General features: G+C 47.0%; 4 protein-coding genes across 6 annotated transcripts; 2 read left to right on the forward strand and 2 right to left on the reverse strand.

Moving 5' to 3' along the window:
- Positions 1-42: 42 nt before the first annotated feature.
- LOC116800349 (exosome complex exonuclease RRP42) lies at positions 43-1,185 on the forward strand. The gene is made up of 4 exons (XM_032714663.1): positions 43-165; positions 223-419; positions 471-636; positions 691-1,185. The coding sequence occupies exons 1-4, from the start codon at positions 109-111 to the stop codon at positions 1,159-1,161; spliced, it is 891 nt and encodes a 296-aa protein (XP_032570554.1). The 5' UTR covers positions 43-108; the 3' UTR covers positions 1,162-1,185.
- LOC6609362 (ER membrane protein complex subunit 7 homolog) lies at positions 1,174-2,231 on the reverse strand. Its single transcript, XM_032714664.1, has 4 exons — positions 1,829-2,231; positions 1,621-1,767; positions 1,428-1,556; positions 1,174-1,369 (listed from the first exon to the last, which is right to left on the reverse strand). Exons 1-4 carry the CDS (start codon positions 2,162-2,164, stop codon positions 1,244-1,246), a joined length of 738 nt encoding a protein of 245 aa, XP_032570555.1. The 5' UTR covers positions 2,165-2,231; the 3' UTR covers positions 1,174-1,243.
- A 597-nt stretch (positions 2,232-2,828) lies between these two features.
- LOC6609361 (putative ferric-chelate reductase 1 homolog) lies at positions 2,829-9,633 on the forward strand. 2 transcript variants are annotated; one of them, XM_032714660.1, is made up of 8 exons: positions 2,829-2,952; positions 6,914-7,401; positions 7,469-7,803; positions 7,863-8,014; positions 8,076-8,697; positions 8,759-8,871; positions 9,071-9,226; positions 9,282-9,633. In XM_032714660.1, the coding sequence occupies exons 2-8, from the start codon at positions 6,929-6,931 to the stop codon at positions 9,399-9,401; spliced, it is 1,971 nt and encodes a 656-aa protein (XP_032570551.1). In that variant the 5' UTR covers positions 2,829-2,952; positions 6,914-6,928; the 3' UTR covers positions 9,402-9,633. The 2 variants fall into 2 exon arrangements, with proteins under 2 accessions (XP_032570551.1, XP_032570552.1); XM_032714661.1 differs by having other exon boundaries at positions 2,830-2,952; positions 9,098-9,226.
- LOC6609363 (FAS-associated factor 1) lies at positions 9,586-12,970 on the reverse strand. 2 transcript variants are annotated; one of them, XM_002034016.2, is made up of 13 exons: positions 12,884-12,922; positions 12,665-12,733; positions 12,345-12,573; positions 12,143-12,286; positions 11,885-12,074; positions 11,629-11,830; positions 11,358-11,565; positions 11,154-11,299; positions 10,942-11,096; positions 10,738-10,883; positions 10,402-10,676; positions 10,219-10,338; positions 9,586-10,162 (listed from the first exon to the last, which is right to left on the reverse strand). In XM_002034016.2, the coding sequence occupies exons 1-13, from the start codon at positions 12,920-12,922 to the stop codon at positions 10,004-10,006; spliced, it is 2,082 nt and encodes a 693-aa protein (XP_002034052.2). In that variant the 3' UTR covers positions 9,586-10,003. The 2 variants fall into 2 exon arrangements, with proteins under 2 accessions (XP_002034052.2, XP_032570550.1); XM_032714659.1 differs by having other exon boundaries at positions 10,004-10,162; positions 12,143-12,271; positions 12,884-12,970.
- Positions 12,971-13,250: the final 280 nt, after the last annotated feature.

Here is a 13,250-nt window from a genome sequence, read left to right on the forward strand (position 1 = left end):
CAGCAGCCCTGGTTCTCCCTGGTATGCGGTATATCGATAGTATCGATGTGGGTTCATTGCACATGTTGAATTTGTTTTGAATATTTGTTTTCTTAAATTAAGTTAAAAATGGCATACGTTGCACTGAGCGATGCTGAAAAAACATATATTTTACACGGCGTGGAGGTGTGTTGAAAGGATATGCAAGAAATATAGAGTGTTCCTTAATCGATGCGTTTCCAGGATGACTTTCGTTGCGATGGGCGTTCTCGACGGGATTACCGGCCCATGGACCTGGAAACCGGACTGGTTAGCAATGCCAGTGGATCCGCCCGCCTTCGGCTGGCGAACACAGACATACTGGTGGGCGTGAAAACCGAGATTGATGTACCCAACCCGCTGACGCCCGAGTTTGGTAAACTGGAGTTCTTTGTGGATTGGTAATGATGCAACTGAAGTTCGAAGAATATGCCATAACATATACATTTCAGCTCTGCTAATGCCACCCCGGAGTTTGAGGGACGCGGGGGTTCGGATCTGGCCCAAGAACTTATTCTCTCCCTAAAGAACGCCTACGAATCGCCATTGGCCTTCAACTACCGCACGTTGTGCCTCATTCCGGGTCAGCAGTGCTGGAAGCTGTACATAGACATCTTGGTTAGACTCTAGTGTGCCTAAGTATGCCCAACATGCTAATGCCTGTTCTTGCAGATTCTAGAGTGTGGCGGCAATCTACACGACGCAGTGTCGCTTGCCGCCAAAGCGGCTCTGTTCAACACAAAGTTGCCCAGGGTGACGGCCACCATGTTGGATGCCGGCATCACAGACCTCATCATATCGGACAATCCTTATGACTGCACACGCATCGGCATTGAGACGGTTCCGCTGTTGGTCACAGTTTGCAAGATCGGTGACTATGTCCTAGTGGATCCTTCGGCGGAGGAGGAGGTCTGCAGCACAGTGAGCATGGTTGTGTCAGTTTCCATGCGGAATGGACAGGCATTCCTTTCGGGTACACACTTAACCGGCGGCGGGGCCATGCACCGGGACACCATGCGTAACTGTCTGGAGCTGGGTCTGGCCATTGGTGAGCAACTGGACCGGCTGCTCACTAAAATGCTAAATCTGGAGCAGGAGCGCGTCGGACTCAAGCGGCCGCAAATAGTAGGATTTCTTAAATAAAGCGGCAAAGTCTTATAATGAAAATTTACTATTTAATCGCTCCAATTAGGCTTAATACTAAAAGCTATCTGGTGGCCAACTACTACTGGTCCTTGCGCTTCTTCGCCTGCCTGACGGCCGGAGCAGGCTTCTTCTCCTTGGGCTCGGGCTGCTTGCCCGTTAGCAGTGAAGTCAGCATTTCGCTGATCTCGGGCATATCGTTGCCCATCTGTGGAGAGCATGCTTTATATAATACCAAAGTGCTATACGTGATCCTCACGGCTTACCTTGGGGAACTGCAGATTGTCGATCTCCTTCTTTGTCTCGGGATCGTTGATCATCTTGGGCAGCACCAGCATAAGGAGCAGAGGCAGCACCATCATCAGGACCATGGGGCTGAACAGGAAGTCGGTGATCTGTGTGGGTCAAGAGCAAAAGTAAGTTTTGTGATTCTTATGTTTGAGACAACATAATAATGACCTTCCACTGCTCTCTGGTCTGGAAGTATTTAAAGGGCATCAGTGGCTTCACGCGTAGTGGATATGCCACCTGCATAATTTGGGCGGGCTGCACAAAGTTCACTTTGCGGGCGCGGAACTTTCCCTTGGGATTGATCTCGACGCGCACCTGCAATTGAAGAAACGTTTAGTGCTTCTGGCATCATCTTGAATGGATTTCCTTAACTGACCGGCTCATAGAACACATCCGGGTGGTGGACATCCAGGATATAGCTGCCGGATGGCACTCCGCTGATCATGAACTGCCCATCCTCGCGGACGAATCCCTTAAATTCGCCGTCGTTGATGGACAGCGTGATCTCCGTGTGCCACTTCGGCGCATTCTTGTTCACCGGAGCACTTCGTCCGCCTCCTTGAGTAGGTGGAAAAATGGAATCTGGCGGGGAGACGCGTCCTTCGATGGTGTACAGGCCAGACACCTCGTCCACCAGTTCGTCCTGGCCAATGATAACCTCACAGCTGACAATGGCCAGAAGGGCCGTAAAAACAAATAACTTTAAGCACATTATTCGGGTCAAAGTAAATTTTTTCTCCAATTTTCCAATTGTCAGCCGATTATGTGACCGCTTGTGAGATTGTGTAAAATCCAATAACAGGGCTGGCAACAATTTTCCGCAAATGTTACGGCAACGCGGGAAATTTAAATGTGTGTAAGCAATGAAAGAAACATGTCTTACATAAATTTGCTGAAATATTTACAGAATATGTTTGAGAAACCTTTAATATAGCATTCCAATCGATGCGAAGACAATCGGCAGGCAAAACCTCCCCAAATATGTTATAATTAGATGGAATATTGCATTTATTATATCATTGAAATGCTTGGTCCGAAATGCGCAGATCAAAATTGCTTATAATTATGAAAATGATTTGTGAACTTCAATGAACCGATATTTCAATGTACCTTTTTTTATATAAAGCTTAAAAGCGCAGACCCCTAGATGTTGCAATGCCTAAGATGTCACAATGGATGTTAGCTTTAAAGAATAAACCTCCCAAAATGGGGCCTTCTTTAAATGTTGTTATCAAACTGATTTTGAAAACCAGTTTCGCTGACTTAAAACCAAAAAGCTCAGTAGCTGGCGGTATCGGCGGTTTGGCTTACTATCGATACACGTCTGAAAACCCACTTCAAATGCTTCACAGCACTTTTCGAGCGCTCTCCGCGGACTTTTCAGTCGTTGGCGGCATTTCGTTGCGTTCGGTTTGCCATATCCACTCTGTCGATTGGACAAGAAGTACGGAGCTAACGCTGCTCGGAGTGTTTTTCGAATATTGTTGACGGCGATTTTAGGTTAGTGCGTGCTTTGACAAACGGGTTTTGAGTTATTCGCGATGAATGGCGACGGCGTTCGCGTTCTACTGGGCGTGCAGGTGTGCCCATGGCCAATAAGTGCCACATGCCGCGCTTGCAACATGCAGCGTGCAACAGGCCACACATCAAGTTCAGCCTGAAGCGCAATCTTAACTTTGTTGTGGTTTTTGGGCAATGTCAATGGGATGAACGTTGGATCAAATCTGAGACCGATCCCCTAATTAGCACATAAAAATTCCAAAGTTACTGCTGTGTTTTTGTATCCAATCCACTTGAACTGTGTCGCATGTACAGTGAAACCGGTTTCAGAAATGTTAATGATGCTGAGATCACACAAACCCCTACCTCCGCCGCCCCCCTCCCATCACTCATTCAATTCAACGCTTGCATAGATTTATCTTTCTTTTTCGCACACAACATTTCAATGGCAAGACGCACTGCAAGTCTTCTAGTTACGATCACAATGGCTAATAATAATAAATTAATTAGGCACTCGAAAATAGAAACAAAAGCTAGTGAGTGATGTCAAGCGTCGCGCCTGCGCAAAGTAGATGGTGATGTAAACAAGTCGCAACTATGTTAACCAACTTATTCGGGTTTATCTCGGGACGTGCCCTGGTCCCTTTATAGGAATTGGCACACTCGCGGCCACGAGCTCAGTGGCTTGCGCAATTCGATGGCTGATTAATCAGCGGCGACTGTCACTTTCCACAAATGCACTTCCATGCATAAGTGTCGCTCAACTAATGACGACAGACAGTACAGTTTGCTACAGTTTTTGCCCCCACTTGGCGAGGCGATTTCCTCGATCTGTGCGCGATGTGATGTCATCTAATGGGCATTCGATGTGAATACATCGAATCAATATTCGAGTCGTTAAGGCCTTTTTCTCGGCCCCGCGACTGTGGCACAGTTTACGCATTCTACTTAGAGTTTACAGTGAACACCTGTTCGGATCTCAATCAATTAATTTGCACTTAGTTTGGAGGGAAGTTACTGTAAGGGATTGTATTGGTTACTAATAATACATAGACATATGATGGGTGGTTATGCTATAGATAGTACATTTCATTATTATTCCTAACCATTAGTAGTTAAAATCGATCTATAGTCGTACGACCTGTTGTCTATCGCCTGGTTAAACATTAATTTAGGCCCCCGTCTTTGACACATGCCACTCAAGTTCCAAGTGCAAATGTTGATCAATCGTATTCGGTATGCACAGAGCTAGCCTGAAAATTCAGTATCCATGCTTCCTTTCCAAAAAACCAACCGAATGGGTGGAAGGGTCTAGTACTCGGTTGCCTGGAAATGCGCACCACAGGCCCAGGTAGTTAACCCAGTTTACACAGGTTCTGGCACGCGATGTCCGGCCAAGATTGTTGCGGTGCAAGGAAATTGGGCGACCACCTTGACCAGACCCCATCCCCCTGGTCACTCCACCAACCCCTTTGAACTCATTGGATGGGGTCAAAAGCCAATAGTTGGCGTGTGCTACACAAACTACTTCGGAATAGTCAACCCAACATGTCTAATGGATGATACGACGAACAAATAAGTAGATATAGACCTACTTCTCCGCCTGATTGGGCCATAATCTAACGGACTAGCAAAAGTCAAGTGCAATATTATCGACTTACAGGCATATGCCAATTATGATCGCGTTACGCAACTTTAGAAGTGGGTGATTCAGCACAACCGATCTTAAGTGACATCGAGTCCAAGAAGGTGGGTTTTACCAAGTCGTTTACCTTTCTGATGGCGGCGATCTACATACCATTCGCATTGATCGAAGCAATTAGAGTTGGTGTGTCAAAAACGTATAAGTGGATATGTTTCGTGCAGTATCTACACACCGATAGCATTCAAATTGCGATTATTTTGTGTACGAGTTTTAAAACTGGCTTTTTAGCAAGGGCACGACAAGCTTATGTACAGTATATACTATATACTATATATATATATATATATATATATATGTGTGATATATGCCCCTTACAATGGAGTTACAATGGAGGTAAGGGGGCCCACATAATGGCTCATTGTTGCTGTCGGAAAAGTCGCTAATCAGTTTTGTCCCACGTTCACAGAAAACAAAAGCCGAGTTCCAGTTGAGTTTGGTTGTCGAGTCGTGGTTATAGGGCTATAGTCGTATGGGTAGGCCAATGGCTATATGGCGCGAAACGCTTATTAATGTGCCAAGAATTTAATGGAAAGCATTTATCGTTACTTTTGTGCCACGGCGGCAGGTGAAATTTCTTTCGGTTTTCACTTCGCCTTCTACAGACGTATTGCGTACTACCAGATACATATGTATATATTATATATTGGGTAGATACCCCAACGATGTAGATATGTGCAGCGATACCTTTGCGAAGGTCTGGGTGAATGTTTTTTTTTTTTTTAGATAAATCACTCACAAATGTATTGATATTTGACTTTCAAGGTCTAACCAAATGCGAACACCCATTGTGCGGTTCTTGAAAGACTTCGAAGTGGTCAGAGGTTCAGCCAAAACCAGCTGCCAAAATTTGGTGTAAACAATGACTGTATCGAGCTAAAGCCGCGCTTTAATTAACATTTAGCTGGCACCTCAAAGAAAGGCAAATGTATAAAAACAAGTAAGCCAGCATTTTGTGAGATACATGCGCTATAAAACCCGCCAAGGTCAATCGTAAACGCTTTCAAATTCAAGTTCAATTCGAATTCTTGACACGAAGCGGGATAAAAATATAGAGGACTTACAGATACAGATACAAACAACCATGCTGCTGTCGATGAATCACTGCTGTCTGTATTCCCACCACCGCACATGGGAAAGTCCCAGGCCCATAACATATTCTACCCACTCACTTCCTCATTGATCTTGATCTTGGTTTTAACGAAAGCAAAAGTCATCTGGTGACTCGCGGGGGTACTGACCTCGTTAATGTTTTCTTAACCCTGCGAGTGTGTGAATAAAAGTGGCACCCGTAACCCGTAAATCCCAGCTAGTGTGCCGATTTGCTTAAGTACAATAAACGTTGATTTATAGCCCAGCTGGCGAGTAATTAGCTCGACTCATAGGCGTATTCGTAATATATATTTGCAGTCAGGTGGAATATTACGCATACGCAGCGATGCCTGACGACCCGCGATATTCCCCAAGTGATAAGCGCCGAGTGGCCGGGCAATCTGAAAGCTAAACGGTGTTAAACGATACGTCCGCGGCAAATATGTTATATCCATATCGGGGTAACACAATCTCGACCACAATCGGTCGCCTTCGTAATTAAATGACAGCATTTCGTTTTGGAGTCTGGGCATTATGAATAGTAACCAATTAGTTAGTATTACTTTCAGCAAATGAAAAACTTAACATAATGAGAAGCTTGGATATGTTTTGGTTGTTTAACTTTAACTTTTAGGTTTTTGGCTAATTGTATTTTATACTATAATCCTAAATACAAGCGAAATTACACAAAGATACATATATATTATAACTTCTTGCACAAAAACATTTAACCACAAATTTTCGGAGAGCTACCTATAGAGTATGTAACATTTATATCATCATGGAACCAACGTTGCAACTTGAAGTACCATCCACTCAGTAGCTGTAGATACTTCGATCGTTATCAAATATGTAGATGCACAGATAGATTCGCAATTCACTTGTTTGCGGGTTCGCTGAAAACGTGCCCCCGATAAGCGGGAAAGCAATTATTTATGCCATGGTAATTAAACAGACGACAGAAGATGGAAATGACGAATGTTTGACGAGGGTTTCAGATAGCTACGTACATATACAGATACCGTATGCATACATATATACGGTTTCTCTGTGGGGTCAGGAGGAAGCAAAGGGGAACGGAAGTCGGGACACGGTTCGCTACTGATCACTCAATTACCATTCGATAGCGAAAAGCAAAACTCTAAGCGGCATTGTCTACCACGACAGGTTCTCCCTCCATAGATGATGCAGCCGCTGACGATGCGGAGTTGGCTGGCGATGCTGGTGACGGCGCTGCTGGCGGTGGTCATCTGGCCGGATCCGGGCCAGAGTTTGCCGCAAGGTGCTCCGGAAACCGTGTGCGACACCATGCTGCCGTTCCACTCCGGCGGCAGTGTGCTGCCCCAGAACAGTGTGTCGCCCTTCAGCGTGGAGACCTCCTCCTCGACACTTGGCCAGGGTCAGACGCTTCGCGTGGATCTGACGGGTGTGCCGGCGGGCCTGAGCTTCGGTGGCTACATGATCCAGGCCCGTAATCGGAATCCACCGCATCAGATCATCGGACAATTTGGACCCGCCCGCGATGGCACCATTAAGCTAATGAACTGCGAGAACTCCGTGAATAATTCAGCCACGCATAGCAATGCCGGGAACAAGCAGCAGGTTATCCTGGAGTGGCAATCGCCAGTGGACTTCCTCGGCGAGGTGGTCTTCAAGTGAGTAGCGGGGAAATTAATTGCCAGGGATCAATAACTCTATCTTTCATTTGTATACCCATCACAGTGCCACCATTGCCCAGAGCTACAATGAATTCTGGGTGGGCGTGCCCTCTCAGCCCGTTCAGATAGTACGTCGCGATCTGTCCGCTGCTCCACCACTGCCCACACTGAGTCCATCTGCCACTGCGGGCACCACCCGTGCTCCCTATGTGCCGCCCAGCTATGTGGCGCCAAACAACGTGATTGCCGTTTCCACGGATCCCATCTATAATGGCTGTGGACAGAGCAAAAACTGCTTTGGATTCCCCGACGGTTGTGTGGCGACGAAGAGCTGTACATCCATCACTGTGGTCACGGTGCGGGGAGATGTCTTCGAGTTTGAGATTCAGTCCGGCAAAGGTGAGTCATTCGTGTATCTTTTTCACCAAATTGGGCTTCATTTTCATCGCCGTTTCTAGGAACCAATGCTGCTTACGTGGCAGTTGGTCTTTCCGATGACGCCAAGATGGGTGACGACTTGACCACTGAGTGTGTACCAGAGAATGGCCGGGTTAACCTGTATTCCTCCTTGACTTCGGCCTCTCCTTACTCGGCAGTGAGATCCAATGTGGTAAGTTTGACTCACATATCAAATGCAGAATTTACCTCTTAATGGATACGTCTCTTTCTAGAACCAAAACTCCGCCCGCCTGCTGGACGCCTCCATTGTGGACGGAGTGATCTACTGCCGTGTGCAAAGGGATGCAGTGACCAATGTCCAGGGACGCACCTTTGATCTTCGCAGTGGCAAGTACCACCTGCTGGTTGCATCCGGCAGCAGCCTTAAGGAGAACAGCGTGGGCTACCACGACATTGGACGACTGCCCTCGGCACAACCGATCAATCTGGCGGAGGTGCAAGACTTGAGCGGATCTAGCAAGCTGCTCATCCAGCTCCATGGTGCCTTCATGATTGCCGCTTGGATTGGAACCACTTCGCTGGGCATTATCTTTGCGCGCTACTTTAAGCAGACGTGGGTTGGCAGCCAGAGCTGCGGCAAGGATCAATGGTTCGCCTGGCATCGCCTTCTCATGGTCACCACCTGGTCGCTCACCGTGGCCGCTTACGTGCTCATCTGGGTGGAGCTGAAGCGGGCTGTGTGGCATGCTCATTCGATAATCGGTCTGATCACAGTGATATTGTGCTTCATTCAACCCATTGGAGCTCTGTTCCGACCGGGACCCAATGACAAGAAGCGGCCATACTTCAACTGGGGTCATTGGCTGGGCGGTAACCTGGCCCATATTCTGGGAAGTGAGTTCAGCAGTCGGAGATCATCCAAATATATATGTCTTATTCCCGAATTTTCTTGCAGTTGTTACCATCTTCTTTTCTGTAAAACTACCAAAGGCCGAGCTGCCCGAGTGGATGGACTGGATCCTGGTCAGCTTCGTGGTGGTGCATGTGCTCGTCCACCTGATATTCTCCGTAAGTGATCCGTACTGCAGTGGTTGGGTGTTTCTCCCCTCTCATGTGACCCCGAAGTGTATAAAGATTAGACCCAGCATCGCCTGCCTGCCTGTACAGTGGTTCTAGTTGTGTCCCTAAACGTTCATTCATTCCATACTAATTCATCTGTCACCCATCATCCGCTCGAGAATTGGTGGCTACGTCCCTTAATGTGTAGATCGGCTTGTGTTTGAATCATTGGCAGATTGGCGGCATGGCCTCGGAGCGTCATCTCAGCCAGCGGGCGAACACCTTCCAAATGGGCGACATGTCCCATCATCAGCAGCACGCCATGCGGAATGGCATGAGCATGGAGCGGAAGATGGATGCGCCGGTAAGTAGTGATCTATATTGTCCATATTCTTCATCCTGTGACTTCCCAATTTCAGTATGCGGGCATGCGCAAGGGATTGCTTGGAGTTTACGGCGTGGTGCTGTTTCTCTTCGTGGCGGTGCTGATCCTGCTGGTGGTGCTGGCGCCCATCGAACAATTCCTGGGAAAATCCTAGGCCCCCTAATTCGGATGTCCTGTAACCTGTCCCCTTCCAATACTCGTGTCAGTTTTGTGTGCTCATTGTTTAACCCCTTCCGCCCACGGCTCTGCCCTGCCCACCACCCAAATCCCCATCCGTTTCCCATTCAGCTTTGTGTTGTTAAGTGTAATTAGGCGCATGTGTAACCTGGGGCGGAGCGTTCAGTACATGTTATATAATTTATTATTAATAAAATAAAACAAGCCAACATAAATGCAGTACTTTCTTTCTCTTCTTTGCTGCTATGCTCAATTTCTATCTGCTGCACTACATGCATATATGTTTTACCGGTAGTATCTGGTGCTGGTGAGTGCTGATCGATCGGATTGCGTTGGATTATCCTATGTTTAGTATGGATTTGTATAAAACCTTGACTCTTAATTGCAGCTAGAAATGATCATTATCTTTAGATATAGGGATATATGTATGTATGTGGTGTGTATGCTTTCGTAAACTTGTTGCTTCTTGCTCCGCTTAATTAAAGTACGTAAATTATAGGTAGATCTACAATTTTCAGATATTAATGCAAAAACTAAATCCAATCGAACGAAACGGCCTTAAAGTTACTACGAGCGGAATCATCGCTCCTCCAGGATGACCGTTTCCTGCGGATACAGCTTGAGCGACTCCAATGTTTGGCTACTCTCGATGGCCGTGAGATCCCGCCGCGGCCAGCTGCTGATTAGTTTGTACTCCTCGATGAGGAAACCATTGGCCGTCACAAAGTTGAGCAGATCCTGGTCAAACAGAGAACAGTCAACAGTCAATTCAAGTGTGGCTTGGCAATACTTACCTGTAGGTTGTTGTTGGTGAAGAAGCGCCGCTCCAGGAAATCACCAGTGGGCTTACGCACTCGAATCTTTGAAGTCCCCGTTTCCTGTTCGGACGGCTCCTGAGGTAGGGATTGTTGAGCCTGGGCGAAATATGTTTTTATAAGCGGTTTGTCGCGAAGAAAGAAAAAACAGAATGATCTTACAACTAATCTAATGGACTCGCGTCTAGCATCTTCTTCGGCCCGCTCGGACTCCATTCGTTTTCGCTCGGCCAATTGGGCAGCCTCCTTCTGCCTCTTTGCCGCATCCTTAGCCATGTCGGCTTGCAAAGTTTCCTGATAGGCCATGTCCTGCTCTGCCTTCACCTGATCACGGGCAGCGCGTTCGTCCTCTTGACGTATTTCCACCTGCAGCTGCTCTTCAAACATTTCGCAGGTTTCAATGAGCCTCGACAGCAAGTCATCCAGACCAATGTTACCTATAAAGTATGGAATTGTAATACGTAAACAATATTTTTTTAAAGTTTTCAGTGGGCATACCATGAATCACAGATAAAACTTCGCAATTGCTGCCCAGCTGGCGGCTTTTTCCCACCAACATGATGGCTGGCAGCTTGTCCAATTTAATGTTTCTGGCCGTCAGAGAGGCGTTGCTGCTAACGCAGGCCGTCAACGAGGAGAGAAACCTGCAGCACACATAACTTGTCAATAAAATAACCATGAAATACACCAATAACGGCTCACATGTCCTTGTTGCTCTCGTAGGTCATATCCCAGCCATATAGAACGAACTTCTCTTTGAAAGTTTGGATAATGCTCTCATGTTTCATCAGTTGATCACAGAAAACGTTGATGAGAATGCTCTTGCCGTGATGCAAGTAAATGGCCAACAGCTTGCGCTAAAATCACATGCCAATTGGTAATATAATTTATAAGACGAATTAGTCAAAATTTACCTCCTTGGCGGATCGAAGGCAGGCCAGCTGCTTGGCGTTTTCAAGGCTGCCCACAAAAAATTCCGGACAGGGCTCGCCATAACGCGCCTTGTAGTTCTCGACAAACTGCGTGGAGCCACTTATCTCATCATCCGTGTCGTTTGGTACTGGAAAAGTAAATAACTTTACCTACTGCATTAGATAGAAGGTATTTATAATGCTCACTTAAGTGTCTGTTGGGGGGCTGAGCGGGTGGCGAGTCAGTGAATATGTACTCGGCGTTGTTGAAGTCTGTGGCATCCTCGAACTCATCTGTCGAGCTCTCACTGTCCACGGTCACCACATCGAATGCGTTGTGCTGGTTGGAATTTGTTGGCGCTACACGCTCCGTGCTGCGAACAGCGAATCTATGCGACAGTCCAATGCCAGATTGCTAAAGGGTTTGCAGGAACAGATAGGATTAAGCTAGCATCAGACATTACTTATATCGACGTACCGCCAGAGTGGTGTCATTGTCACAACCGTTGGGCCAGCCGGTCCACTCCTGGTGGCGCACTGGTATGCTCTTGATGTCGAACACGTTCATCTTTACCTCTTGCACTGTCATACGTCCTGGCAGGCTAAGAGTGAGTGGCGGGTCCGATTCGAACTGTATGAAAATGGTGAAGTCCTTGTCCACGCGCTGCGCCACTTCATCCCTATACAAGATTTGTGAGTACAATGTTTTGAGGAGTATTTTCGAGCGGACTCACTGTTCGGTGTCCATGAAACCGTCCTCGGTGAGGTCCACCAGGATCAGTTCGTTCTCCGGGGAGAGATCTAGGTTGCATAAACGCGTGCCCAGCTGCTGTGCATCGCTGGCTTTGGAGGGTGGCCAGCCGCGAATGGCTTGCCTGCACACAGGCACACTTGTCTCGGCAAAGATTTTGCGTTTAAGTTGTTCTAATAGAGAAATGTATTGGTTAGTTGACTCAGGTGGCGCGAGATCAAGATCCAGTAGAAATCCTTACCAACTGTGGCCTCCGATGGTAAACGGAGCTGGTAGAGCTGCTGGTTAAAGTGGATGTTGAAGGTGATCACGTTCTGGTTGTTGTTTTGGCTGGACGCGGGGTCCAGGTTGATACTGGACGTCAGCTGGGCTAGCAATTGTGACGCTATAGTAGATACGTTTCAAGTCAAGGGACAAAAGCGGCGCTATCATGTTCAACTCACTTGGAAATCTTTGCTGGATGTGCGGCTGATTTAGGTTTTGGTTCTGGTTTTGCAAGGCGGCCGCAAAGAAAGCGGACGCGTTCGAGGTCCCGGGCATCTCATCATAGCCAGGCGGACGGAAGCCGTTCGTGCTCACTACGGGATTCCTGACCGGTTGCTCTGGCAATAGGATAGGATGGGGACTGGTCAGCGGCGCATCCTCGTGCGGGATCACCCGACTCAGAGCCTCCTACAAAGAGACAACGTAGTGTTATGACAAGGCATTTGCGGAGTTGGGGGATTCAAAACAGAGCAATTGAACAAAGAATCTGCACACTCACCACCAGGTTCCAGTCAGCGGCCTCCAAGTGGGAAAAGGCTTCGCCCACATCGTCGATGCCCGTAATGCTCTGCGGATGAGCATAAAAACCATTTAGTACCATATAGTTCGATATTGGAGCTATCTGCCAAAGTCACCCATACACCAAAAACGCACACGCATCGCAATGTGCGCATCGAAATTGAGGGTGATTTCGGGGGAGATCTATGAAGAGCATTACCTGAAAACTGGTCAAGGTCTCTTGCTTGTTCTCCGACATTGGAAACGCTTGTGGTTCGCTTTGTTTGGCCGATAAACTCTTCTTTAAACTCTACTGATTTTCACTAAAAAAAATTACACAAAGAAAAAAGTGGCTAGTCAGTGTGGCCAGTTGAGAGTAAGCGATTTATGCGCAGAAGCGCTACTGCTGCTAACAGCACTTTGAATTAAATTTGTTCAAACCTTTTTTATATTCATCTACTTTTTTTTAAATTTTTTCAACCTATGCTCATTGGAAATTGATTAATTTGGACGACAAATAAAACACTGACAATCGGATAGCATTTACTTTCCATACAATTGCAGCTGGTACATACATCTCTGTTAAC

The sequence above is a fragment of the Drosophila sechellia genome, chromosome 2R (assembly GCF_004382195.2).
Source record: "Drosophila sechellia strain sech25 chromosome 2R, ASM438219v1, whole genome shotgun sequence".
NCBI classification, from domain to species: domain Eukaryota; kingdom Metazoa; phylum Arthropoda; class Insecta; order Diptera; family Drosophilidae; genus Drosophila; species Drosophila sechellia.

Excerpts from the sequence above, each read along its gene's own strand:
- LOC6609363 (XM_002034016.2), bottom strand. The coding sequence starts at position 12,922 with ATGTCGGAGAACAAGCAAGAGACCTTGACCAGTTTTCAG. Across the intron at positions 12,574-12,664 it reads CCGCTGACTGGAACCTGGTG|GAGGCTCTGAGTCGGGTGAT; the intron begins GTGAGTGTGCAG and ends GTCTCTTTGTAG. Across the intron at positions 11,300-11,357 it reads GCCCCCCAACAGACACTTAA|TACCAAACGACACGGATGAT; the intron begins GTGAGCATTATA and ends TTACTTTTCCAG.
- LOC6609361 (XM_032714660.1), top strand. The coding sequence starts at position 6,929 with ATGATGCAGCCGCTGACGATGCGGAGTTGGCTGGCGATGCTGGTGACG. Across the intron at positions 7,402-7,468 it reads CTCGGCGAGGTGGTCTTCAA|TGCCACCATTGCCCAGAGCT; the intron begins GTGAGTAGCGGG and ends TACCCATCACAG. Across the intron at positions 8,015-8,075 it reads CGGCAGTGAGATCCAATGTG|AACCAAAACTCCGCCCGCCT; the intron begins GTAAGTTTGACT and ends GTCTCTTTCTAG.
- LOC6609362 (XM_032714664.1), bottom strand. The coding sequence starts at position 2,164 with ATGTGCTTAAAGTTATTTGTTTTTACGGCCCTTCTGGCCATTGTCAGC. Across the intron at positions 1,768-1,828 it reads CGGATGTGTTCTATGAGCCG|GTGCGCGTCGAGATCAATCC; the intron begins GTCAGTTAAGGA and ends CTTCAATTGCAG. Across the intron at positions 1,370-1,427 it reads ACAATCTGCAGTTCCCCAAG|ATGGGCAACGATATGCCCGA; the intron begins GTAAGCCGTGAG and ends TGCTCTCCACAG.
- LOC116800349 (XM_032714663.1), top strand. The coding sequence starts at position 109 with ATGGCATACGTTGCACTGAGCGATGCTGAAAAAACATATATTTTACAC. Across the intron at positions 166-222 it reads ATATTTTACACGGCGTGGAG|GATGACTTTCGTTGCGATGG; the intron begins GTGTGTTGAAAG and ends ATGCGTTTCCAG. Across the intron at positions 420-470 it reads CTGGAGTTCTTTGTGGATTG|CTCTGCTAATGCCACCCCGG; the intron begins GTAATGATGCAA and ends TATACATTTCAG.